The sequence below is a fragment of the Photinus pyralis genome, unplaced genomic scaffold, assembly GCF_008802855.1.
Source record: "Photinus pyralis isolate 1611_PpyrPB1 unplaced genomic scaffold, Ppyr1.3 Ppyr1.4_LG4, whole genome shotgun sequence".
Classification (NCBI taxonomy): domain Eukaryota; kingdom Metazoa; phylum Arthropoda; class Insecta; order Coleoptera; family Lampyridae; genus Photinus; species Photinus pyralis.
In genome coordinates, this window is record NW_022170511.1 from 27913972 (window position 1) to 27939463 (window position 25492).

Sequence of the window (25492 nt, forward strand, 5' to 3'; positions counted from 1 at the left end):
TCTAAAATTTGTGGCGCTAGCTGGCGCTAGGTCTGACGAACACAGCGCTTGTTTTTGGAAGTGATCGGACGCAATGATGGTGCTAGCGTTAACATAGCACCCCCCGAAAGTCAAGGGCTTTTTTGCAAAATCTATAATGGCGCTAGCTGAACTCAAAGTGGCGCTAGCTGGCGCTAGGTCAGCAGAACACAAAACGTCAAAATTTTACATGAAAAGACAAAATGGTGGTGCTAGGAAAAATTGCTCCCCTCACTATTGGGGGGTGGCGCTAGCTCTAAAATTTGTGGCGCTAGCTGGCGCTAGGTCTGACGAACACAGCGTTTGCTTTTGGAAATGATCGGACGCAATGGTGGTGCTGGCGTTAACATAGCACCCCCCGAAAGTCAAGGGCTTTTCTGCAAAATCTATAATGGCGCTAGCTGAACTCAAAGTGGCGCTAGCTGGCGCTAGCCATAGAGATTCTAGCGCAATCTGTCTTTAGTCAAAAATTTGAAATGGTGGTGCTAAGTTAACGGAGCCGTATAAGGGCTACTTGTTTACAATACTTACAACGTACCAGAAAAAAACATGCATTGTATTTGTTGAATTAACGTAATTACGTTTTACCATTCTATATTTATAAATTCACTGATTCTATCTCCGAGAATAGAGCGCAACGTATCGTAAATTCGCCTATACACTTTTTCCCTTTCTTTTAATTGTAATTTAATTTATGAAAATAATTAAAGGAATGTTGAGTAGGTCATGGAAAAGATAATGTAACGCGTCTCGTGTGACGAATACGTACGATTACGGATTCCGAGTATGGGCTTCATGGCAAACGCCCCCTGTATCTTCTTTACGGAACTAAATAAGCGGTTAACAACTTGTCCATTTACGCTGTCTATCTAGTGTGGTATTATGTTTGCGCTTACCTTAGACGTTAAACTTTTACACAATTGAAACGCAAAATCAAACTGGTAGGTTTCGCACGCGTAATCCACGCAGCTTTCCAACAGGCCGAACTTGTTCAACAACTTAATGGCGGACTCGATGGAAAGTGTGCGCGCCCAGAGGAATGCGACTTGGTTCGCCGCCGCAGCGCCTCCACTCTGCTTGGCAACGCGATATGCCTCCTCCCACATTGACAAGCCCCTATACATGTTCATTGCCGATTTCCAATCACCCGCCGCCAAATAGTGCACCTCGGCTGCCCGGTGCTTTCCTTGCGTCTCCAACTGCTGCCCCAAATGCAAATGGGTGGTTTGAAGCAGGTCGGGGTGGAATTTCTCCACGAGCCGGACCTAATCACGAACAAAAAGTTTAGATACAGTCGCACCATGGTGCGACTTTACCATGTTGTCGTACTGATCCGCCCGCTTATACATGGCGATGGCCAAATCGGGCGCGTCAACCGATAAGTAAAGCTTCTCGGCGTCGCGATACTTCCCGGCATTTTCAAGCTGCTCGGCCTGCTTCAGATACATCTCCGACACCTCGCTCCGATCCAAAAACCGCGACGCTAAACTGTAGGCCTTCTCCCACTGCCCCGCCTCGTTGTACATCTCGGCGGCCTCCTTGTACAAACCGGCGTTTACGTACATCTTTTCGGCGGTGGAGTAGTCCTAGAATAGTGAAAGTGAGGACTGCGGCGGAAGAGGGGTTATTACCCGGGCGCTTGCGAAATGATTGCCGATCGTCTGGTAGTACTTCTCCGTTGACTCGGACTCGTCCAGGACTTGCACGATGTGCACGGCCTTCTTCCACTGGCGCGCGCCGATAGCGGCGTCTAGAGCTTTACGCGTGCGACCCGCCTCGATGTAATGGTTGATGGCGGCGTCCATTTGCTTGTTTTCGTACAGATGGTCGCCCCACTCCTCTTCCAGTTGTACAACCTTCTCGGGCTCCACGCTGCGAGCCAAAGCGATCGCCTTGCTCCACACCTTTCCTGATTTTACAATTAGGAATTTGCCGTAACCGTGCAAACTAACCTTTTTGGTAGCACTCCATTGCCAGGGACGATTTTTGGAGTTTCTCGTAAATTTCGGCGCAGCTCTCGTAGAGTTCGTGCTTGAGAAGGATCTTGAGCACGTTGGCTACCAGACCGCTGTCATTTAGTAATTCTTTGTGCTGGATCAGGAGAGAAGAGGCGCGCACGAAGCAGTTCGATTTGAGATAGAGAGTCATCGCCTTCTCATAGTTGCCTTGTTTCTCGAACACTTGGCCAGCCTTCTCGTTTTGCCCGGTGCGTAGTAGGAGAGACATGTAATCTTCTTTCAATTGGGCCAGTTTACTATATCCCCGTTGTTCTGCCAATCTACGACAAATGGCCTGTAGAATCCCTAATTTCAAACAGTTCCAAGATTGGGCTACTAGTTCAAAAGTTATAGCCCTTTGAATTTTTTTTCAAATTGGTTTCTAGTCTATAACTTTTGATTGAGAAGTCTGATCGAAAAAGTACGAATTGTATTGGATTCTACGCACCAAAATTAATAAGAAAAAGTGTTTTCCCGAGAAATTTTGGTGCAGTCGATTTTTGGTAAAAAAGGAAGGTTATACACTGCTTTTTTTGAGCCTCGAAGAAAAAATTCTCAGATCGATCCGGAAAAAAAAATTTCTGATAGAATGTGGCCTGTAGAATCCATAATTTCAAACAGTTCCAAGATTGGGCTACTAGTTCAAAAGTTACAGTCCTTTGAATTTTCTTTCGAAATTGGTTTCTAGTCTTATAACTTTTGATTGAGAAGTCAGATCGAAAAAGTACGAATTGATTTGGATTCTACGCCACCAAATTAAAAGAAAAAGTGTTTTCCCGAGAAATTTTTTGGTGCAGTCGATTTTTGGTAAAAAAGGAAGGTAATACACTGCCTTTTTTGGGCCCCAAAAAAAATTGTCTAGATCGACCCGGAAAAAAAATTTCTTATAGAATGTGGCCTGTAGAATCCATAATTTCAAACAGTTCCAAGATTGGGCTACTAGTTCAAAAGTTACAGCCCTTTGAAATTTCTTTCGAAATTGGTTTCTAGTCTATAACTTTTGATTGAGAAGTCTGATCGAAAAAGTACGAATTGTTTTGGATTCTACGCACCAAAATTAATAAGAAAAAGTGTTTTCCCGAGAAATGTTGGTGCAGTCGATTTTTGGAAAAAAAGGAAGGTTATACACTGCTTTTTTTTGGGCCCCGAAGAAAAAATTGTCGCAGATCGACCCGGAAAAAAAATTTTCTTATAGAATGTGGCCTGTAGAATCCATAATTTCAAACAGTTCCAAGATTGGGCTACTAGTTCAAAAGCTACAGCCCTTTGAATTTTCTTTCGAAATTGGTTTCTAGTCTATAACTTTTGATTGAGAAGTCTGATCGAAAAAGTACGCATTGTTTTGGATTCTACGCACCAAAATTAATACGAAAAAGTGTTTTTCCGAGAAATTTTGGTGCAGTCGATTTTTGGAAAAAAGGAAGGTTATACACTGCCTTTTTTTTTGCCCCGAAAAAAAAAAAATTGTCTCAGATCGCCCTGGAAAAAATTTTTCTTATAGAATGTGGCCTGTAGAATCCATAATTTCAAACAGTTCCAAGATTGGGCTACTAGATCAAAAGTTACAGCCCTTTGAATTTTCTTCGAAATTGGTTTCTAGTCTATAACTTTTGATTGAGAAGTCTGATCGAAAAAGTACGAATTGATTTGGATTCTACGCAACCAAATTAATAAGAAAAAGTGTTTTCCCGAGAAATTTTGGTGTAGTCGATTTTTGGTAAAAAAGGAAGGTTATACACTGCCTTTTTTTGAGCCCCGAAAAAAAAATTGTCTCAGATCGACCCGGAAAAAACATTTTCTTATAGAATGTGGCCTGTAGAATCCATAATTTCAAACAGTTCCAAGATTGGGCTACTAGATCAAAAGTTACAGCCCTTTGAATTTTGTTTCGAAATTGGTTTCTAGTCTATAACTTTTGATTGAGAAGTCTAATCGAAAAAGTACTAATCGTTTTGAATTCTACGCACCAAAATTAATAAGAAAAAGTGTTTTCCCGAGAAATTTTGGTGCAGTTGATTTTTGGTAAAAAAGGAAGGCTAAACACTGCCTTTTTTTTGACTTGAAAAAAAAATTGTCTCGGATCGACCGGGAAAAAACATTTTCTTATAGAATGTGGCCTGTAGAATCGATAATTTCAATCAGTTCCAAGATTGGGCTACTAGTTCACAAGTTACAGCCCTTTGAATTTTGTTTCGAAATTGGTTTCTAGTCTATAACTTTTTTTTGAGAAGTCTAATCGAAAAAGTACTAATCGTTTTGAATTCTACGCACCAAAATTAATAAGAAAAAGTGTTTTCCCGAGAAATTTTGGTGCAGTTGATTTTTGGTAAAAAAGGAAGGCTAAACACTGCCTTTTTTTTGACTTGAAAAAAAATTGTCTCGGATCGACCGGGAAAAAACATTTTCTTATAGAATGTGGCCTGTAGAATCGATAATTTCAATCAGTTCCAAGATTGGGCTACTAGTTCACAAGTTACAGCCCTTTGAATTTTGTTTCGAAATTGGTTTCTAGTCTATAACTTTTTTTTGAGAAGTCTAATCGAAAAAGTACTAATCGTTTTGAATTCTACGCACCAAAATTAATAAGAAAAAGTGTTTTCCCGAGAAATTTTGGTGCAGTTGATTTTTGGTAAAAAAGGAAGGCTAAACACTGCCTTTTTTTTGACTTGAAAAAAAAATTGTCTCGGATCGACCGGGAAAAAACATTTTCTTATAGAATGTGGCCTGTAGAATCGATAATTTCAATCAGTTCCAAGATTGGGCTACTAGTTCACAAGTTACAGCCCTTTGAATTTTGTTTCGAAATTGGTTTCTAGTCTATAACTTTTTTTTGAGAAGTCTAATCGAAAAAGTACGAATCGTTTTGAATTCTACGCACCAAAATTAATAAGAAAAAGTGTTTTCCCGAGAAATTTTGGTGCAGTTGATTTTTGGTAAAAAAGGAAGGCTAAACACTGCCTTTTTTTTGACTTGAAAAAAAATTGTCTCGGATCGACCGGGAAAAAACATTTTCTTATAGAATGTGGCCTGTAGAATCGATAATTTCAATCAGTTCCAAGATTGGGCTACTAGATCAAAAGTTACAGCCCTTTGAATTTTGTTTCGAAATTGGTTTCTAGTCCATAACTTTTGATTGAGAGGTCCAATCGAAAAAATACGAGATGTTTTGTTTGGAATCTGCGTATCTAAATCAATAAGAAGGGCACGCTCTCAAATTCTTCTTCGAATCTAATTTCAACGCACCTAAATAGTACGTTTCGGCTCGCGAACTCCTCTCCCACCTCTTCTCGCCCTGTAGAAGCAGGCCTTATTTTTTGAACGCCACTCGCTTGCCGCAATACGTTTTTCACCAGACATATCTTTGTTCAAGTTCACTATGACGCGCTATATGTGTACATTTGCCTATGCTTACTAAAATATACAGTTTTGCGTCTTGAACATCACATCCCTCGACACAATGTCTCCAGATTCCTCCGGTATCCATAAACCGTCTTTGTCCCCACTTCTTTCACTTGTCGCCACTCCCACCACTGTTACCCTGTTTTGAGTAGTGGTTTTTACTGGCAAAATACAATTTACACATAACAACCATAACCTCTCCCTAAGATTTTTATGAGGTACTAGCACAAAGGCTTTGTACCTATAGTTTAAGAATATAAAACGTTCCATAAAACTTTATATTTCGCAATTATTGTATTATATCTCGACTATGACATATGAACTAAATTACTCTTTCAAGGTCGCGCTTCTTCAACTGTAACTGTAACCCTCGCTTCCTCCTCCTCGTTGCTGTTCCACTTCTGTTTCTCCCCCGATGCAAAAATGACAAAGAACGTATTGCCTATCACGTAAACTGCGGCGGATATGTAGAAGACTACGGCCCACTGTTTCGTACTCGCCTCGTCGGTTACGATGAATTCCAAAATTAAGGGCGCGATTATCGAGGTGATGTTCGAGAGTCCGTTCGTGATGCCCATCAGGGTACCGGCGTGATTCGGCGATATGTCCATGTGGTTGACGTTGTAGCCGCAGTACGTGAACGAGTTGACGCCTACGGCGATGAAGAGCAGGACGATCGCCGCGTCTTTGATGTCGGCGTCCGTATCGCCGATCGCGCCCAGAACGACGAGGGAGGCGGCTGGGACTAAAGAACCTAAAATTGGGTTACGCATGAGTTATCCGCGGAGTGGTACCCACCGATACTGTTGGCGATCTTCCTTGTTGTACCCGTGGTGAAGATTCCCCTGGTTATGGAGTAATCGGTGATTGCGCTGAAGGCGAAGCTTAAAATCCAGAAGAGTAGGTAAGGCCCTGCGGAGAGTAGGCCGTTCTATAAAATCGAGTGCAATTTTTTTGAGATTAAAAGTGGACAGGACTCACTGATCTTATGTCAAAGTGGAGCACGCTCTGGAGGAAGGTGGGGATGTTAGTGAGCAACGTGGTGAAACCCCAGTTTTGTCCACTATGCGCGATTAGTATCGCCCAAAGCGGTAGAGACGTCGCAATTGATCTCCAAGGTGTTGAAGGAAGCTCCTTTTGTTCAGCGTGTCCCAAGGCGGCTTCGATGTACGCTTTTTCTTTGGGATCAATCTTGGTGTGCTGACTTGGGCTGTTACGTCCGAGTACCATCCACACGACAACCCACAACAGGCCCCCCGTGCCGTACGTGTAAAAGGCGTACGGCCACCCGACTGTTGTGCCAGAAATCCACCCTGTGAACGTCAGAGATACGACTGTTCCGAAGGGACCGCCGGCGTAGACGAATGTGCCCAAACGGGCGCGCTCACTCGGAGGCACCCATTTCGACAGCAAATTATGGCACGACGGATAAAAGAAACCTTGAGTAAACCCCTGAATGATTCGACAAAGCATCAGAGCCCAACCGCCCACACTTGCCATGACCGGAATTAGGAGCGTGAACAGCGAGCTCACGCCCATTGCGCCCACTAGAAACCACTTCGGTCCGTAGTATTTTGCCAATTGACCCGCGCCTATTTGCGGTATGACGTACCCCCAAAAGAACGACGACAGAATCACGCTCTTGTCATTCCACGTGTAGGTCTGCAAAATCGGGGTGGTTTAAGTGGAGGAGACTGTAGACTTACAGGTATGTCCTTATTAGGGTTGGTTTCTGGATTGGTCATGGCTACGATTCCCACCGATAGATTCGCACGCATTCCGTACGCTATCATTAGTAGAACAAAGAGCATAATTCCCTGCGTATGTCTGGCACCATACCGGAAACCTATGTGGGACAGTGTTAGCAGTAGTCTACTTTGTTCAAGCGTACCGGGATTAAGATCATCCACGATTTTTGCGCCATCTTCCTTGGCGACGACCATTTTATCGACACGAGCTTGACTTCTGCAATGTCAAATGCACAAACACACAATACAAGAAGCGTTTACTGATAAATGATAAGATAAGTACAACTATGTGTGTTGGTACTTGAAAATGACACGATGACCCATTTTTCTTCCTAAAGGGCAACGATTAATGGCGTCTTACCCAATGTTTTGACGCCATTTACTTTATTGAGTGGTTCCAAAATAAACCTTTTAACGGAAAACTATGAATGTGGTGTAATGATTTGGGCTTATGGGCTTATGGTATATCCAAAATCAATGACGGTGAGTAGCCACCCTAAAAGCGATTCGGTAATTCTAACCCGAGGAATTAAATGAAGCAATAGTACCTTTTAAATGTTGCAATCGCAGCAAGTCGCTGACCTCAGGCGGATGGAGCTTTTACCACCTCGTCTCTAATTTCCACAGCTCTGCTGTTTGGAAGACTTCACGTAGTGGTTCTGGACCCTGGGATGTCTACACTGCTTTCCTTCGCTGGACATCTTCCGAGTAGAAATTCTCTCAAAGGCGGTCCCGCGGAATAACGCTTGCAAAACAAACGGCGGGATTATTTTATTTTCCATTTACCAATGGGAGTTTTTACGCTGTCGACAATGAAGCTGAAGTACGTCTTCTTAGTAAATTTATTTCCACGCTGCGAAGAATTTTGGCACTAAACTCCTTTTCTTGTACTACCTTTTATGATTCACTTAGCCCTTAACTATAGGACCAACCCGCTTGCTATACACCAAAGTCTAACGCTAATTGTTTTTTATAAATCGCAATGATTTTACCCCTATAGTTGGCAGAGAGGGAGTGTTCTAATGTCTCATTCCCCGCGCATTACATACTTACTGAGTCATAACTGTCGAATCCGTTGCCTGCTAAAATAATCTACACTGTTAACTAAACCTTTAATTTACATTGTCAATGCAATGGTTTGATTGTTGGTCACTCATCGCCCTTGCCGGTTTCTCATGTTTTACCATGATGGAAACAAAAGTCTCATTGACAATTGAAAACTGACCGTACAAGTAAACAAACTATAAGAAAAATCCGTTTCTCTGTAGATCTGAGACAAGTCACTATTTGATCCATTTTTGAGGCACGGGTTTGCTATGTTACTCGCCTGATATTGGGAATTTATTTGCTGAAAAATAAAACAAGACACAATTTTTATCGAAACCTTTTTAGGGATCTTTGTTTTTACACTTTCATGCCTACTTTATGTCAGGGATTTCGACGTATTTCAGTTTGACGCCAAAAATAATGACGGATACCCTGTAAATGACAATATTTCAATTTATTAGGTGTAAATTGGGTGGATTATTTACGAAATAAGCCCAGATTTGGTTTATTGTATTTGAATTTGTGTTTCATTGTTGATTTTCCTTTTGGAATTGTTTGTAATTGCGTAATTGTTGTTTAAACTATATCGCTTTTGTAAATTGTTTGTTTGGATTTGTGTATTTAATTGTAAAATATGAAATTGAGTGATAAAATTTAGGGACATCTGGTAGTTTGCGATAAGGAGCTTTATCTGACGAAAGTTAATTAACGCTGTTCTTTTCACTACGCGTTATTTCGGCGTAAGTGGAGATGCGTTCTTTCAAAGCTGTGATTATCCATCTGATTGTGATTGGCGGTTGATTTGAAAAATTCTGAAGAAGGAAGTGGTGTTTTGTTAAAGGCTGCTGCAAGTGTCGCAATGGTTGTGGAGCGTGTATATTGCTTACGCTAAATTTAAGGGCAGTTGGCCTCATTTGTTTTGTTGAAGACACGGTTCGTCGAAATAAAGTGCCCAGAACTCACTGTTAATAGGAGATTTAAGTTATCGTCAAGTGAAGGAGTAAGGGTTCCTGGAAAGTTTTTTGAAGCGGTTTGTCCGTATTCAGAAAAATTTAGTTCGTGTATTTCTGCTGTCTGCTTAGTAAAACCTTTCTAAAAGGCATATCTTTCGTTAGAAGTTAAAAAGATTGTTTAAATTTTATTGATCGACCGCATGCGTGCGGGGTATTATGTTCAAACAAGCTTTGTAAGCTTTTCATTTTTTTTTCAGGGATTTCCTTTTCGTAATAAATTTTTGTCGTTGTCAATAAATTAATCGTGTATTTATTCGAATCCTTTGTGCGACCCAGATAGAGTTTTCATTCGTGCCCCCAAGATTTATTTCAGGTGTCAATACAATCTATCGAGGCCACCGAGTCTCTTAAATTGAGACGTTTTGAATCGGTATTAGGATTCTTCTTTATAGCAGATGCCGGATACCAGGAAGATATATATAAATAATTGTATTTCAATTTTAATTTGATTTGAGCTAGCTGGCCAGGTGGTTTGTGGGTAGTGGAGTACGCCATTGCACACAGTACTACCTGCTATCTTCTGTCAACACTGATACACAAGTTTTATATGATTAAAAATGTTATATTAAAGAAACGATTTCGGGAAAAATGTAATACTTAGAAAACACCTCAGTAAAATGACACTAGTTGACTCATAAATTAAAGTACTCGACCCCAAAGGGGCCTCGTACTTCAATTTTTCCTCATCCGTAATTTGTCATTTTATTTTATAGTAACCATTGCTGCAGCTTTTTAGCCCAAACATTTATGGCAGTCCTCTAATCGTTTCTGGACAAAGTTTACAGATATGTTCATTTCTCTGTCGATTTGATACAGGTCTCCTTTTTTGTATAACTTGTACTGCAAAATTTAAAGAATGGTATCCATGAGCTCAAAGTTCCATTTTACAACTAATGAGAAAGAATCACCAAAATCTTTTGTTTGGGTGCGCTTATCACTCGTAAAAAACATACAAATTTGTTCACGGAATAAACTTCCGTGGGCCGATCTCTTCAGGAATGTTAAATTGAGCATAAATTGCTATATCTCCAAAACGGTCGACTCCTGTACAAAATAACGCCTACAAAATGGCTTCTTATTAACGACAACGAGCGTCTTTAATCATCCATTCGTGTCTTCCTTTCTGATCTACCAATTAAATGAGAGCTAGGGTAATAAAACCCGCTTAAAGGAAATGACCTTATTCAGTAGTTCTCAAAACTTCCGGAATTCGTTCAGAATGTTTTGTAATAAAATCATTAAATCCACAGGTAGCTTAATTAATTAAATTAATCCAACACCTGGTACATTCTCCTATTCAAAGGAATGTTAACTAAAATTTAACTCCCACAAAAGAATGGTATCAATCTTCACGATTAATGAGAAAACATCATCAAAATCATTTTTTTGGGTTCGCCTATTATTTTTAGAAAATCACATTCCGTGGGTCGATCTCTTTAGGAATATTAAATTTACTTTGAGCATAAATTTTGTATACAAAATCTTCGCCTGTTTTTACCCGATGCAAGAATTTCAAATAACTTACATTTATCGAAATGATCCCCAGATTACAGTCCATTTTCCCTTTTGAAAGGTAGCAGCAATTTGGAAAATTGGATAGTGGACAGCTGGACCTTTTGTATGCTGGGCCAATTTGATTAGGTAAAGTGAACCTCTAAAGATGGCTCATAAAATTGAATCAGGAACAAAATGAGCTTTAGATTTTTCCTAATTGGGCAATGGAAATTTAGTTTACTCACTGAAATAATTTAGCAATGTTCTGCAATATGGCAATGTCAATTTTACCCTTATACAGTAGCAAAAGCACTAACTAACCGTCTTTAAACGCACAAATTTGAAATTTGTTAGCACCCACTTATTAATAAGGGAGGTATTTCATTGATGTCGGTCGGTGTATCTGTCGGTTTGTCTGTCATTTCCGGCTGAACGGCTGAACCGATTGGAAGTAAATTTGGTGAACATATTCCTAGACATAAAAGGAAGAGCTTTCGGGCAGAATTGCGCATGCGCTGGTGGTGCACTAACCACAGCACAATTTTGGTCGTAACCAACCACTTCAAATATAAACGCAATGAACGTTCGGTACCCTGGACCACAACGCATTCGTGGTAAAATGTATTTAAACGCCATCATGCGGATCCAATGATGCAGGAAAACGAAAATGTTAGTTTCACTTGTAAACGCAATTCGCAATGGATTTAAATGCACCGTTTTGGAGACGAGGCTTTAAAAAACCATATTTTTGCCATCCATTTGGCCGTAATGCTCTGATCTTTATATTCTACAGATACACATCTACTACAGAAATTTGTTTTCGGGTTGGCCTTCCATGTATCTATAGCGCAGTGCAGTTTGCATTAGATAAATAGTTTTAACCACGACCTTTAAATCTTTGAAACGTTCTTTTGAGTTTAGGACCCCAGAAGAAAGAAATTCGACACTAAATTTGGAAGGAAAGTTGGTGAAGGCGTGGAAGTAACGGGGAAGGACAATATTTAATTATTACTGTAGGTTTGCAGTAAGTTTCCGGTTGTTAAAAGTTTCATTTTAGTAGATTCCTGTCAGGGAAATAATAATAAATTTGCAAACATGCGCTAAAAAGATTGTGGGAAGCTAGTCGTTCTGAAGGAACCGTCAGCGCAGTTAAGTCGGTCACCTGTAAGTTACTGTGGGGTGGTTTCATCTTGTGCGAGTTTCGCGTCGATCCGTCAGCGCAGTTAAGTCCACCCCCTGTAATTTATCGTAGGGTGGACTTTTTGATTTCGGTGCCTTTCGAATTCGCTTGAACAATTAGCGTGAAGCAGGAAACGCAACGAAGTAGATCACCTGTAAATTAGCGCAGTGCGTTTTTTATTGGTGTTCGAGTTTAGACGCAAGTAAAGTGAAGTCAACCACCTGTAAATTACAGTGGGGTGTTTTAAGAGAATTGGCACCTCAAAGTGAGACAAGGCTAAGTTAACTACCTGTAAATTATTACTTTCGGAGAAAAGTCGTGCGCATACCTTAACAGAGCTTATATAGAGATAGATATATAGAGCTTATACATAGTTTAAATTTGTAGGTCATCATTGGGATGTGAAACATTTGATTTTGAATTTTTCCTTTCAAATTTATGTAAAAATATATAGTGTGACACGTCATTATTTTTCTTTTCTTGACCTTTATCTCATTTTTTAAAAACCTATTATGCCACACTTAAAAAATAAGAAAGTAGTAGCCTGTGGCGGCTATATGTAGCAGATTTTTCAAAATTTTCAAACGCGTTTTTTAGTCACACTATCTTTCACCGTTATGACGAACCCAAAGGTGAGCCACGAATTTGAACCATCCTGTACATACTAAAACAAATGAGTAAAATTGCGAATTAATGTCTTTAGTGACCTACATATTCAAGGAATAACTTGTAAATCGAAAACTATTACGGTAAATACGAACAATGGCGGAAGTATTAAAGCGCGAAATTAAATTCCACAACCTTCTAAACTAGAAGAATGGATCTATTGAAATTTATGTACTTCGTCGCACGCCCGAAGCGTTTTATCCAAAACCGTGAAATAAAGTAGTCATTATACATTTAAGTTTAGTGGAAAAATTACACATTATCCACTAGTGGATAAAATTGTATTACTCAAATAAATAACCACAACTCCTTAGAAACCTCGTCTTAAGCGTCTTCGATTTGTTTCATGTAATGAATCTATCATTGTCACATTAACAGTCACGACCCATTTCGACCTCGGAAATTAAATTTTTCTCGCGTGGATAAAGAACCTTATGACGCCTTTTATAAATAAATAGCTATTATATGAAATTGACATTTACCGGGGGATCAACTAGATTTTAGGTGACTGTGTTTCAATTTTAAATCAAAGGAGCCATTCATTATATGAGACCTTTCAACTATTTGGATCAACCTAGTGGAGCAATCAGTATTTCGAGTTTTAACGACCGAGGGGTAGTTCTTAGTGTTGCTGTATAATTAAGGTCATTTTCTTGTATTCAAAACAGTAATAAATGGATCGCTTTAACGGTTTTGGAAATTCCGTTTTTTATCAGTTGAATAATAAGGGAGAACTCTTAGGCTATTTGTTTTAACCGGTTTAAAAAATCAAAAACGCGTTTAAATAATAATAACAGCTGACATTGACATTTACTGGCGGTTCACCTAAATTTTAAGTGACTGTGTTTCAATTTTAAATCAAAGGAGCCATTCATTATATGAGACCATTTGGATCAACCTAGTGGAGCAATCAGTATTTCGAGTTTTAACGACCGAGGGGTAGTTCTTAGTGTTGCTGTATAATTAAGGTCATTTTCTTGTATTCAAAACAGTAATAAATGGATCGCTTTAACGGTTTTGGAAATTCCGTTTTTTATCAGTTGAATAATAAGGGAGAACTCTTAGGCTATTTGTTTTAACCGGTTTAAAAAATCAAAAACGCGTTTAAATAATAATAACAGCTGACATTGACATTTACTGGCGGTTCACCTAAATTTTAAGTGACTGTGTTTCAATTTTAAATCAAAGGAGCCATTCATTATATGAGACCATTTGGATCAACCTAGTGGAGCAATCAGTATTTCGAGTTTTAACGACCGAATGCAAATACATAAAAAGTACTACATGTGCCATGAAGGGTGGGATAGGAAACCTTCATACCTTGAAATTGCCCATTCAACTACTTAAATTGAAACTTCCAGTTCGTGACTTGTAAATGTATTAAGCAGATACGCAGCGCTAAAACCCCATTCAGTTTGTTGGTAATGAAGCATAAAGCTCGTTTAATAGTCCACAATGCTTGCTTAAAAATTGATCTTGATCAAATCGTCGAATTAAACCAATGGTACAAGTATGTAGATTATGGTCCGTTCCATGGTTGCGTTTCGCCCGATCCGAAGATTAAGAAAATTGTATTTCCCACAATGTAGATGGGGGCGGCTATGTAAAAGATCGTGGCCCATTGCAGGGGATCATTCTGAAAGTGTGCCGTCAATTAGCAGCCCGTCGATCTTGAAGACGTACCTCATTGGTTACGATGAAGTGTAGCAAAAGAGGTGCTATGATTGATGATATGCTCGCAATCGTGTTGGTGATTCCCATAAGGACGCCCGCGTGTGCGAGTGAGAGGTCCATGTGGTTGACGCGGTAGCCGCTGTAGGCGCTGCCGTTGATTGCGATGGCGATGAACAGAAGAACGAGCGTTACGATGGTAATATCGGATTTGGAGTCGCTAATCAAACCGAGCACTATTAAAGCGACGGCGGGGACGTAGAGACCTGTTGGAATCGGTTAGAGGGTGTCGGGGGTGAGCCAGTGACCTACCAATACTATTCGCAACCTTTCTAGCGGTTCCTACCGTCACGTACTTGCGAGTGATGACAAAGTCAGTTATCGCGCTGACTATAATACTAACCAGCCAGAAGAGCAAGTAAGGGGCGGCTGATAAAATTCCACTCTGCGAAGAATCCGATGCATTACCCCTGGAAACTGGTTCAGAAACTTACGCCTGCGATATTAAAGTTGAGCACTTTCGCCATGTAGCTCGGCACGTTCGTGTTCAACGTCGAAAAGCCCCAACCGTGGGCGAAATAGGCTGCGGTCAAGGCCCAAACCGGCGCAGACGTGAGGATCGCCTTCCAAGGCGTTGCGGCTGCCTAGAAAATTTCCTGGTTACGCGAAGTGACTGATGGACACCGACCTCTGTGCGAACTACTTGCCCCAGCGATTTTTCAATGTACAATTTTTCGCGATAGTCCATCCCGCCATGTGCGGCGGGACTATTCCTTCCCAGTACAACCCAAGTTAGCGTCCAGATCAAGCCGACCGCTCCAAAGATGTAAAACGCGGAAGGCCACCCCATCCACGTTGCCGATAGGAACCCAGTGAGCGTCATTGTAAGTGCCGTACCGACGGGGATACCTAAACGATTAATCTCGCAGCAGTTATCAATACGAACCTGCGTACACGAAAGCGCACAAACGAGCCCTTTCACACGGGGGGACCCATTTCGAAAGTAACGTGTGGCACGATGGAAAAATAAATCCCTGAGTTACTCCCTGAAGCACGCGCGACACTGACACCGGCCAAGACCCCAAATCTGCAACGAGCGGGGTCAAAATCGTCAGCAAGGAACCGGCAAGTACGGCCGCTGTTAGGATCCACTTGGGCCCGTAGTTTTTCGCAAGCTGCCCCGCTGTAACCTGCGGGATGATGTAACCCACGTAGAACGCCGTGAGGATTATGCTTTTGTCGTTCCACTCGTAAGTCTAAAAGCGAAGGGTGAATGAACCACTTGGTTACAAATGCACTTACCGGAACGTCAGGGTTTGGACTGGTGTCCGGGTCGGTCATCGCGACTATGGCGACGGACATGTTGCTCCTCATCAAATATGACACATTCACTACCAAGAAGAGCAATGCCACTTGGAGATGCCGAGCACCGATGACTCCTAAAAACCATCGTTAACTGGCGCGCTGGACGCTGGAACTTACGTGGAGGTGCAATAGCGTCTTCTAAGCATTGCTTTTCACGCTCCATTTTTCTATCAAATGATAATCGCGGAAAAATGTGGAGATACTTATCCAGTGTGATAAAACGTACCTTTGATAACGATTCAATGGCAGTGATTTATTCCAAGGGTATCGTTAGGTCAAAAATTAAGTTTATTGCGCATGGGTTCCACATAACACCATAATCGATGGAATGCGTATGTTGCATTTTAGCCCCATTTGGTGGCCTAGTATAGGTAGTAACTTTATGTGAAAAATAAATTCACTCACTGTTTACCTACCACTTTTGGAAAAAACCCGTTTATAAATGTTTATACAAAAAGTAGATAATCAGTCACAATTGTTTAGATACGTAGGAAAATGTATACAGGGTGTTCCTTAAAGACATGCTAATATTTAAGGGGGTGATTCTTAGAAAAAAACTTCCTAGGAACGTATGTCGTAAACGTTGTAATTTTTGAGATACCTACAGGGTGGTAAAGTTGAAAAAAAATCAATTTTTTTAATAACAGAAAAATATTGTAGACATCTTTATGAAATTTGGTACATTGCAGATGCATTTTCTGATTTGCAAAAGTTTTTAATTTTTCTACCAGTGGTGTCCGTACGGCTTTTGCGTTAAATATTTTTGGAGACAAAAATACTACGCCACTGCTTTTATTTTAAAAATCCTCCTTCATTTTTGAGCAAATTTGATCTTCTGGTTTTTCTTTGTCTGACGCATGGTAAAAAAATTAAAATCGATTTACTTCAAGAAAAACAATAATAAAAACCGAAAGATCAAATTTGCTCAAAAATGAATGAGGATTTTTTATTTTAAGAAAAAGCAGTGGTGTAGTATTTTTTTCTCCAAACATATTCAATGCAAAAGCCGTACGGACGCCACTGGTAGAGAAAATAGACACTTTTGCACATCAGATGATGCATAGAAGACATGTACCAAATTTAAAAAAGATGTCCACAATATTATCTCTGTTATTATTAAAAACTGATTTTTTTAAAACTTTACTACCATGTATCTCAAAAGATAAAAGGTTCATAGGAATTTTTTTTCTTGAAATGGGTCCTAGAATCGCCCCCTTAAATATTAAACACCCTGTATAAACCAAACACCGATTAGGAATAAATTAGGATTTAGTGAATGCTTTTACTCATTTGGGGGTGTACGGTTTCCAGTCTTCAATTTGGCAGAAGTGACGGTTTGCCGCGTTACATTCCAAATTTTCTCGATCTGATACCGATATTAAACACCCCTTCGTTCGTTCGCATTTTTAGTTCGGACACCGATCACCCAAAAAATAAACGAAAAGAAATAAAGATTATGTAACGGGCTATTACATTTGTTACAATCACTGTAACTGACGGTTACAAATTATCGATGATTCGCCGTGTATATTCTTCTTCTCCTTCAATTCTCGGTGTCGATGTCGGTGTGACGTATTTCGGAACTTACCTTAATTATACTTTTATACTTCCAAAAATCAGCAGAACTACTAATCCAACTTTCTACTGGTTTCTCCGAACTTCTCTTTCCATAACTTGCCTCTGTGGCCCCCTTTCTTCATATCTGTCTCTTTCTTCATAATTTCTGTCATCGTTATTCCGTCTCCTTGTTCTCGATCTTCCCTGTACTGGACAGCATTTACTTCGTAATTGTTCCATATTCTAATCGTGACTTTTGATGACTGGTTCTTGTCCCACTTTCATCTCTTCTTTCATTTCTTCTTGTCCTGCCTTCATGTCTTGCATTAATTTTTCCAAAATTGTTAGGTCCACTTTCTTGAGGTTGTACTTGAGGGGCTCCTATGATGTCTTGGCTTTCTTGATTAAATACGATGTCTTCACTAACTGTTCTAGTCGCTTTCTTGAAACCGGTAAAAAAATGTTTTGTTTCATAAAAATTTTCCTCGGTACGTCACTGGTATCGATTTATTTGCATTGAGACTCCTCTTTACAGGTGTTGATGGTCCGAAGCCCATCGATTGAGTGCCATTTTGTAACTATCGGTTAAAAATTATCAATAATTCACCGTGTATATTCTTCTTATCCTCCGTTTCTCGGTGTCGATGTCAAACTTCGTAAATAAATTGTCATTAATTTCTACGGAAAGCGACCGCGAGTTATAAAATACGTACGCCGTTGGATTTTAATTAGTATGAAGGAATATTGTTTTTTTACCTTATGAATGAAGTCTCTTGATTCAACGGGAGTTGTTGAATTTGATTCGGTCAAGGTCGAACCTTGGAATTTTTCTGCGACTCGCAAATTGTCGATGTCGTAGATGGCTACGTCCTGGTACTTTGAAATCTGCAACCCTCCGCTGCAGTCTCCTCGGGTAAACTCCGGTAACTTATTTAGATCGTCACTGCTTTGTCAAATTTAGAGACAAACACTGGCGATAAACAAACGCAAGCTTAAGCCTTTGGTCCTTTCATAGTAAGGAGTTCGCTTCAACTGCGCGTTACTGTGATTTCACCTTTTAGGAAATTTTCCACTACGGTATATTGGCACGTAAATGGTGATGCAATTTCTTTCGCGCTGATAGCGATCCGATTAGTTGGCAAATACACTCGCTCTAATTTACACTTTTTTATTGAGTATTATTGTCCTAAAACGACAATAGTTTTAGGCGCCTTTTTGATATTTCGCAACGTTAAAACTTGCGCTTACAAACAGAGTTCCACAACGACTTTACTAGCACTAAAGATTACGGTCCCTCTCTCCCTGCTGCCAAGCCTTTCTTCGGCCAAAGTACATTCCCTCTATTCTAAATTTAAATTTACAACAAATGATACGTTTACAAAACCTAATATGCATTATATACAGTTAATTACAAAATTTTATTCCTTCACGCCCAGGCCAAAAAGCACTATGTGTAATTGAAAATATTCACACCCATCACTTTGAGCAAACATAACAAATAAGTAAGCTCAGGCAACGTAGAGGTAGATCGGGGCGAATAAGGGGGTACACCGGCCAACATCAAGCAAAAGGACATGTAGTAGTGGTAAATCGAATAGGCGCCAATGTCTTTAGTGAATTTCTAAAAGAAAAGAGAAAATGCTTACCTAAAGGAAGAAACAAGGCAGACTAAGAGATCCTTGTGATGGTCCTGATCAGTTAAAGAAATAAAATAACTGAAGGGGTACAACATAAATAATAATTGTTGTCACAATCGAGGGTAACTTAAAATTAAAACTTAACTTAAAATATCGAAGCGATTCACAAGAGCAATAATCTCCAAAGGTTTCGTAATACCTACAGTTACAATTCAGGAACAATAGAACCAATAAGACGGCCCTGGAATTTTCCAATGGAAGTTCCTTATGGTGCAATAATGGTAAATCCAAAATTCTACGTAGCTTTCCACAAAGCATGTCGATGTAGGTAGCGATAATCAGTTAGACATTAATGAAGAAAAGAATAACCCAGCAATAAATAGCCTAAAAATAATTATTCAAAGCCAAATTTCATACGCAATATTGTTGGTATATACCTCAGAACTAGTAAATATATCCGCAAAAACGTTTCAACGAAGCGTAGAAAACCAATCACAAGAGAAAAACTTCACCAAAATATCGTACAGTCATTAAATCCCTTTTAAAAAGGGAAAGAAAGAATATGGCGTGTATTCTTTACAAGTAAACGATCGAATCTGTTCTGTACAGGAAATGGCACGTAGAAAAAGTATTAACCACGGAACCATCTGCACGACCTCTAGCGGGAAAAATACACAACTATTGTAAATGAAACCTATTATACTCCAACTCTTCTGCGATCTGAAACGTGGCTAGAAAATTACTTGATGTTCTGTTGCTCCACTGCACCAAAATCTATATAGGTACAGGGTGTAATTTAAAAAATGCCATAAGCGTAAACGTAAGTTTACGTTTTTTGTCCGATTTCAATGCAACAAAAACCATAGTTAATGACAAAAATGCTACAACACGGCCATAATTAAAATATATAAGATTATTATTGTCGGGGGCTATTAATAATTGACTTAAACACTCGTTTTAAATGGCATGAAATGATTATGTTTTTTTAATTGAATTTGATAGAATTTGTCTCCCTAAAATTCAACAAAAAATTAAAGAAGTGAATTTTTCAAAATTGTGCAGTATGCCATGGAAAAAATCCTCTTTACGCATCGACTGGAACAGAAATCGTGAGCAAATGATGTTAATTCTACAGAAATTGCTTAAATTTAATTTCATTCCATATGTAATGGTGTCGTTGTTGATTGAGTCCCGTCAATAAAAAATGGCACACTAAAACGTAATGACAGCTATTAAACGATTATTTCCACGGCATGCTATAAAATCTTTCACGATTTCTGTTACACTTGATGCGTAAAGATTATTGTTTCCATGGCATGCTACAAAATTTTGAAAAACTATCTTCTTTCATTTTGTGTGTGAAAAATTCCAATAAAAAGTAACTTTGATATTAATCATTGAAGTTAGATGGACAAATTCCATGAAATTCAATTAAAAAAACATATTATTTGAATCAACTATTAGTATCCCCTTAAAGTAATCAGTTAAAATATTTTAATTATTGCCGTTTTGTAGTATTTTGAAGTGATTTTTATTGGACTAAATAATTCAGACAAAAATTGTAGGCGCTACAGCTAATTACACCCTGTATTATTAGATCATATGATATTAAATTGTCTACAAAAGTTCTTAATGCGGCATAACCAAAATACTTCAAATAACAAAGATTTTCAATTATTGACGAGTTCCTAACCGGTTGATAATTTTGTGTCTGTCCGTCCGTCGGTGTGTCCGTGAGCACGAAATCTCGAAAACGAATGGATCGATTACGATGAAATTTGGCATGGGGGATTCTTTATCAAATTTGTGCCAGGGGCTAGTTTTGACGCTATGACCCAAAATCCTAAAAAAATCAAATGGAATGATATGGCTTTTTCTTTATGAAAAAGGAGCCAAATAACATACAAAGAGGCCAGTGAACACTGTTTTTCAAAGTCTCGTTCCTTATCTCAAATATTAGGAAAATGAGATTAATTAATTAATTAATAGAAATGCTTAACTTGTATCTTAAATTTACTTTTTACGTATTTCAGGTATTTGTCGATGGCGTGAAAGAAAAGTACCCTACATTTTTAGGTAGGCCTTGGAAAATTAAACAAATGAAACCCGATGCATTATAAAATAATAACAGCCGTAATTTGTAAATTATTCTGCTGTTTACATTTAATACGCTGGCGATATATTTTGAGTATTTTCAAAATGCGACCATCGCTGCCCGCATCTTCTATTTGCGTTATCCGAATCGACCACGAACCACCGCCGCCAGCATATTAAATACTTCTTGGTTAGAAATCGGCATATTAGAAAAGCTTACATATTCAAAAAACTGCACTTTCTGAATGTAAACACAGCAGAATAATTTACAAATTACGGCTGTTATTATTTTATAATGCATCGTGTTTCATTTGTTTAATTTTCCAAGGCCCACCTAAAAATGTAGGGTACTTTTCTTTCACGCCATCGACAAATACAGGAAATACGTCTCATTTTCCCAATATTTGAGGTTAGGAACGATTTTGAAAAACGGTTTTCACCGGCCTCTTTGGGTGTTATTTGGCTACTTTTTCATAAAGAAAAAGTCATATCATTCCATTTGATTTTTTTAGGATTTTGGATCTTAGTGTCAAAACTAGCCCCCTGGCGAAGAAGGATTCAACTAAATTAACTATATTTTGGATGATTATTATTGCCCAATAAGAAATGCTCTTTTCGACGATACCAAATTTGTTACAATCGGTCAAACAGTTAAGAAGTTAAAGCCCCACGCCATCTTTGTTTGTGAAATAAGTGAGTTTTTGTTTTTACGAAAATGATAGATAAACTGGTTCTCTTTAAAAATGTAAAAAGGAGTGTTTAGTTTATTATGCGAAATTAAAAAAAAATGCAATTTTAAAATTTAAGATGGCAGTTACCTCTGTTGGTCATTTTTAGAACTTGAAAATATTTTCCAGCGATTCTTCATAACCGATTTACCTAAAAACTTTTTTTACCCCTAAGTCATACGACGAACGGTTCCCGAGATATGGCCGAGGAACAGTCTTATTGGGTCACCCGGTACTTACTGAAAATTCTATTTCTTTGAAAATTGACTTCAGTACTCGGTTTTCAAAATTGCTTGATTACAAAATTAAACGCAACGTGATTATATAGTTTTGGATAGGTATATTGACGGACGAAATATCAAATAGTGAAATGGTTCCAATTTACTATTCCCTTTTACAGGAGCTTTTAAAGGATTATTTACTTAAAAAATTGTTTTTTCGTGGCCGCGGTTTTTTAAACTAATCTTAATTTAGTATCGGATACCAATACACGACACAAACTTGTTTTTATACACAATTGACTTATTAGTACGAGATGGGTCCACTAAATTGGAGGTTTTCTGTATTTTAGATCTGAACGAACCAACTCTAAATGTACTGATTTTACATATCATAAAAAGAATGTCCTTCGGTAGATAATGCTGTTGACACCAAATACGCTCGGAGCACTTCTCACAACGATAGTGATGCGGAAAAAATAATTAATAGACGCACCAGAACCTAGGACTTCCGAGACCCATTAAGAAAACAATGCTCCATAGAAATTAAAAGACATATAAATGACAATTGTTAATTCCACCAAACACTTACCCTAACCATTGAATTTATTGGAAACCCTATGATATTTAATGCCTAAACTGTCTTAAAATCCCAAAAATGTCAACTTTTTCTTTCTAGTATACGTTGTCATTGAGTTCATCTTAATATGGTTTGTCCAATAGTCCAGAATATGGATCAATCCTTTACTAATGAAACCGTAGTTGCTAATTTTTAACTAAATACGCCGATTAATAAAGAATCTTTATTTGAAAACAACTACTTTCTCAGTCACCGGCTCACTTCAAGATTATTCCATGCTTGTAGTTCTCCAGAACCAAATACGACGTATATAGCATTGCTGACAATGTAAATTGCGGACGATATGTAAAAAATCGTCGACCATTGTAGTGGGTCATCCTGTCAATGGCCACGGTTACCAGATTAAGAGAGGTCCAAAAATATTTACCTTATCCGTGACGATTACCTGCAGTACAAGCGGGGCGATGAAACCGATACAGTTTCCAATTCCGTTTGTCAAACCCAAAAGAGTTCCCGAATGTACGGGGGACAAATCTATGTGGTTCATATGATACCCGCAAGTGGAGCTGCCGTTAAACCCAACCGACAGGAAAATGAGCGCCAAACTTACATTGGTAGTGTCCCATTCGGCCCCACCAATCCATCCTAGGGCCAATAGGCATAGGCCGGGTACGCAAAATGCTGAAACAGTGCATTTAGATACTAAGTCATGCGGTAGAACAAAGACGTGCATATGGTGTTTGCGATTTTCCGCGCCAATCCGGTCGTTACGTAGTTTCGGGAGACGACAAAGTCGCTGACAAACCCAGAGATCAGGCAGAATATCCAAAGGACCAGGTACGGAAGAGCCGAAAGGACACCGTTCTAAAAACGTAAAGAAGTTTCTGAAACGGGAAAGTGGAGGTTTTACCTTCTGTATGTCAAAACCTAAAGCGTTGCCCATGTAGGTTGGAATGTTGGTGAGTAAAATTGTAAAACCCCACCCTTGTCCGACGTTAGCCGCCAAGATGGCCCAGAAGGGCTTGGATGTAAAAATCGCCTTCCAAGGTGTTGGTGGTGACTAATCAAGCTCACTAGATTATCCCCCATTTTAATGGGCACGTACTTACCGCGCTTTGTACTTGTCCCAGCGAAAATTGAATGTAGCTCTTTTCTAGGGGGTCAATGGTCTTGTGGTCAGCGGGGCTATTTTTTCCTAAAATCACCCACAGTACAGTCCACACCAGCCCCGCTGTGCCGCAAATGTAAAAAGCCCAAGGCCACCCCAGCCACGTCTTCGATATCCATCCGGTGAGGGACATTGAGAATACTGTGCCAGCATGACCTCCACAATAAACAAATGTACCCAATCGTGCCCTTTCCAAAGGAGGTGCCCACTTCGAAAGCGCTTGATGTATGCACGGATAGATAAATCCCTGTCCAAGACCCTGCAACAGTCTACAAACACTAACAGCCCATGAACCAAAGGGTGCCACAACCGGCGTCAAAATTCCCAGCACGCTGTTCGCCGTGATAGATGCGGCAATAATCCACTTCGGCCCGTAGATTTTCGCCAAGAGACCACCCGCCGGTTGCGTAACGAAGTATCCCATGAAAAACGCCGAGAGGACGATACCTTGGTCTTCCCACTCGTAAGTCTACGAACGGTGGGTAAATTCGAATTTAGAAAGGTCGCGCACTTACGGGAACGTCGGGATTTTCGCTCGCCTCCGGATCGGTCATCGCCACAATACCAACCGACATATTGACACGCGTTGCGTAGGCGAGAAGTGGCAGAAGGAACAGCAACACCATCTGCGTGTGTCGGGCACCGTACCAATCTGGAGGCGAAATTTTTTAAGGTAAACCTTGTAAAATTGATCTTACGTGGTGGGCTAAGAACCGGGTCTAGGACGGCTTCGACATCACGCTTTTCGTCTCCCATCGTCTAGTGTGACATATGTATGGTGAGTGGTACTCCACTTGTATCAAATTTAGATAAAGCCTATCTTCATATCACACAATGCTCAAAACACTAAATTGTTTGAAAACGCGTATATTTTAGAGGTAAAAAATTATAGGTAGTGCCTTTGACTTGAGCTGGTAATTTTCTGGCTTTTCATTTGCAAACAATCAACCAAACTATTCTATTAAAAGTATTTGGGTCACGATAGGTACTCAAAGATAATCTTCGACCCGTAGATTTCCACACAGATTATTGTCATTATCAACCAAAAGCTGAAAAAGATACAGGCGCTTAAAGATATGCAACTAGTTCGTTCTCGCCTCTCTCGCTCTAGCAATTAGCGGCGTAGCGAGGAGGCCGATTAAGGAATCCAAAGGAAATGAAAAAGTTCAGGGGAAGTTTGAAGATACTGAAGAAATTCGGAATATTTAAACTAAACATTTTATGAAGACATTGTAATGAGATCTTAAGGAAGACATGAAAGGTTCTGAAGGGGTTCGAAGGAACATAAGACATTCTCTACTACAAAGATACATTAAAAGAACCATTGAAAAGCACGATTAAAAAGCGGCTTTGCAAGATTTTTAATAAGTTTCAAAAGGTTTTGAGCATTTCAAGAGAGTCGGACAGATTTTAAAAAATCTTGAAATTGTTAAGGGACCAAGAGATGTGGTCCCCTGAAGTTTGTGGTTTCCGGCTCACAGAAAATTGAATCGGACTCCTCTGTGCAATGGATACTTCTTAAATTACCCTAGCTCTAATGGAATGTGGATCTAATTTGGATAGCCATCGGATGTCTGAGAATTGTCGCGCAACGGAAATTTTTATTGGATACTGATGCACATCAGTTTATGCACCTGTCTAGTAGTGAAAATCACTTTAATGCTGTAAATGTTTCCTTAATAATTCAAACCAGTAAAGAGATAGGCTCCAGTTCTTGGCTAAAGTACTAAATCGCGGTCTCACCTTTAAAATAAAATATTTACTCGCAATTCTATGGTGACTTTTTCCGCAGTTCAGTATTAATGTCTCCATAATCTCGCGGAATTTCTCACTGACTAATGAACGCCTACAAAATGGCTTCTTATTAACATAATCGGACATCTTTAATCGTTGATTTGTTTGCTTGCACTAC

The 25492-nt window shown here is 39.4% G+C and overlaps 4 protein-coding genes across 5 annotated transcripts; all 4 read right to left on the reverse strand.

Moving 5' to 3' along the window:
• Nucleotides 1-789: 789 nt before the first annotated feature.
• Nucleotides 790-2292, reverse strand: LOC116169050 (intraflagellar transport protein 172 homolog). The gene is made up of 5 exons (XM_031485078.1): nt 1971-2292; nt 1650-1927; nt 1335-1604; nt 915-1283; nt 790-846 (listed from the first exon to the last, which is right to left on the reverse strand). The coding sequence occupies exons 1-5, from the start codon at nt 2242-2244 to the stop codon at nt 790-792; spliced, it is 1248 nt and encodes a 415-aa protein (XP_031340938.1). The 5' UTR covers nt 2245-2292.
• Nucleotides 2293-5678: 3386 nt separating this feature from the next.
• Nucleotides 5679-14016, reverse strand: LOC116167812 (putative inorganic phosphate cotransporter). The gene is made up of 7 exons (XM_031483353.1): nt 13883-14016; nt 7711-8015; nt 7306-7658; nt 7121-7260; nt 6396-7076; nt 6213-6345; nt 5679-6168 (listed from the first exon to the last, which is right to left on the reverse strand). Exons 3-7 carry the CDS (start codon nt 7355-7357, stop codon nt 5750-5752), a joined length of 1425 nt encoding a protein of 474 aa, XP_031339213.1. The 5' UTR covers nt 7358-7658; nt 7711-8015; nt 13883-14016; the 3' UTR covers nt 5679-5749.
• Nucleotides 13977-16241, reverse strand: LOC116167813 (putative inorganic phosphate cotransporter). Of its 2 annotated transcripts, XM_031483356.1 has the most exons (9): nt 15825-16240; nt 15716-15765; nt 15536-15672; nt 15180-15489; nt 14922-15142; nt 14728-14877; nt 14546-14678; nt 14246-14499; nt 13977-14198 (listed from the first exon to the last, which is right to left on the reverse strand). In XM_031483356.1, the coding sequence occupies exons 2-9, from the start codon at nt 15759-15761 to the stop codon at nt 14082-14084; spliced, it is 1368 nt and encodes a 455-aa protein (XP_031339216.1). In that variant the 5' UTR covers nt 15762-15765; nt 15825-16240; the 3' UTR covers nt 13977-14081. The 2 variants fall into 2 exon arrangements, with proteins under 2 accessions (XP_031339216.1, XP_031339214.1); XM_031483354.1 differs by having other exon boundaries at nt 15716-16241.
• A 6379-nt stretch (nt 16242-22620) lies between these two features.
• LOC116168834 (putative inorganic phosphate cotransporter) lies at nt 22621-24606 on the reverse strand. Its single transcript, XM_031484821.1, has 7 exons — nt 24279-24606; nt 24096-24232; nt 23522-24049; nt 23323-23472; nt 23144-23276; nt 22840-23093; nt 22621-22790 (listed from the first exon to the last, which is right to left on the reverse strand). Exons 1-7 carry the CDS (start codon nt 24334-24336, stop codon nt 22662-22664), a joined length of 1389 nt encoding a protein of 462 aa, XP_031340681.1. The 5' UTR covers nt 24337-24606; the 3' UTR covers nt 22621-22661.
• Between the last annotated feature and the right edge of the window lie 886 nt (nt 24607-25492).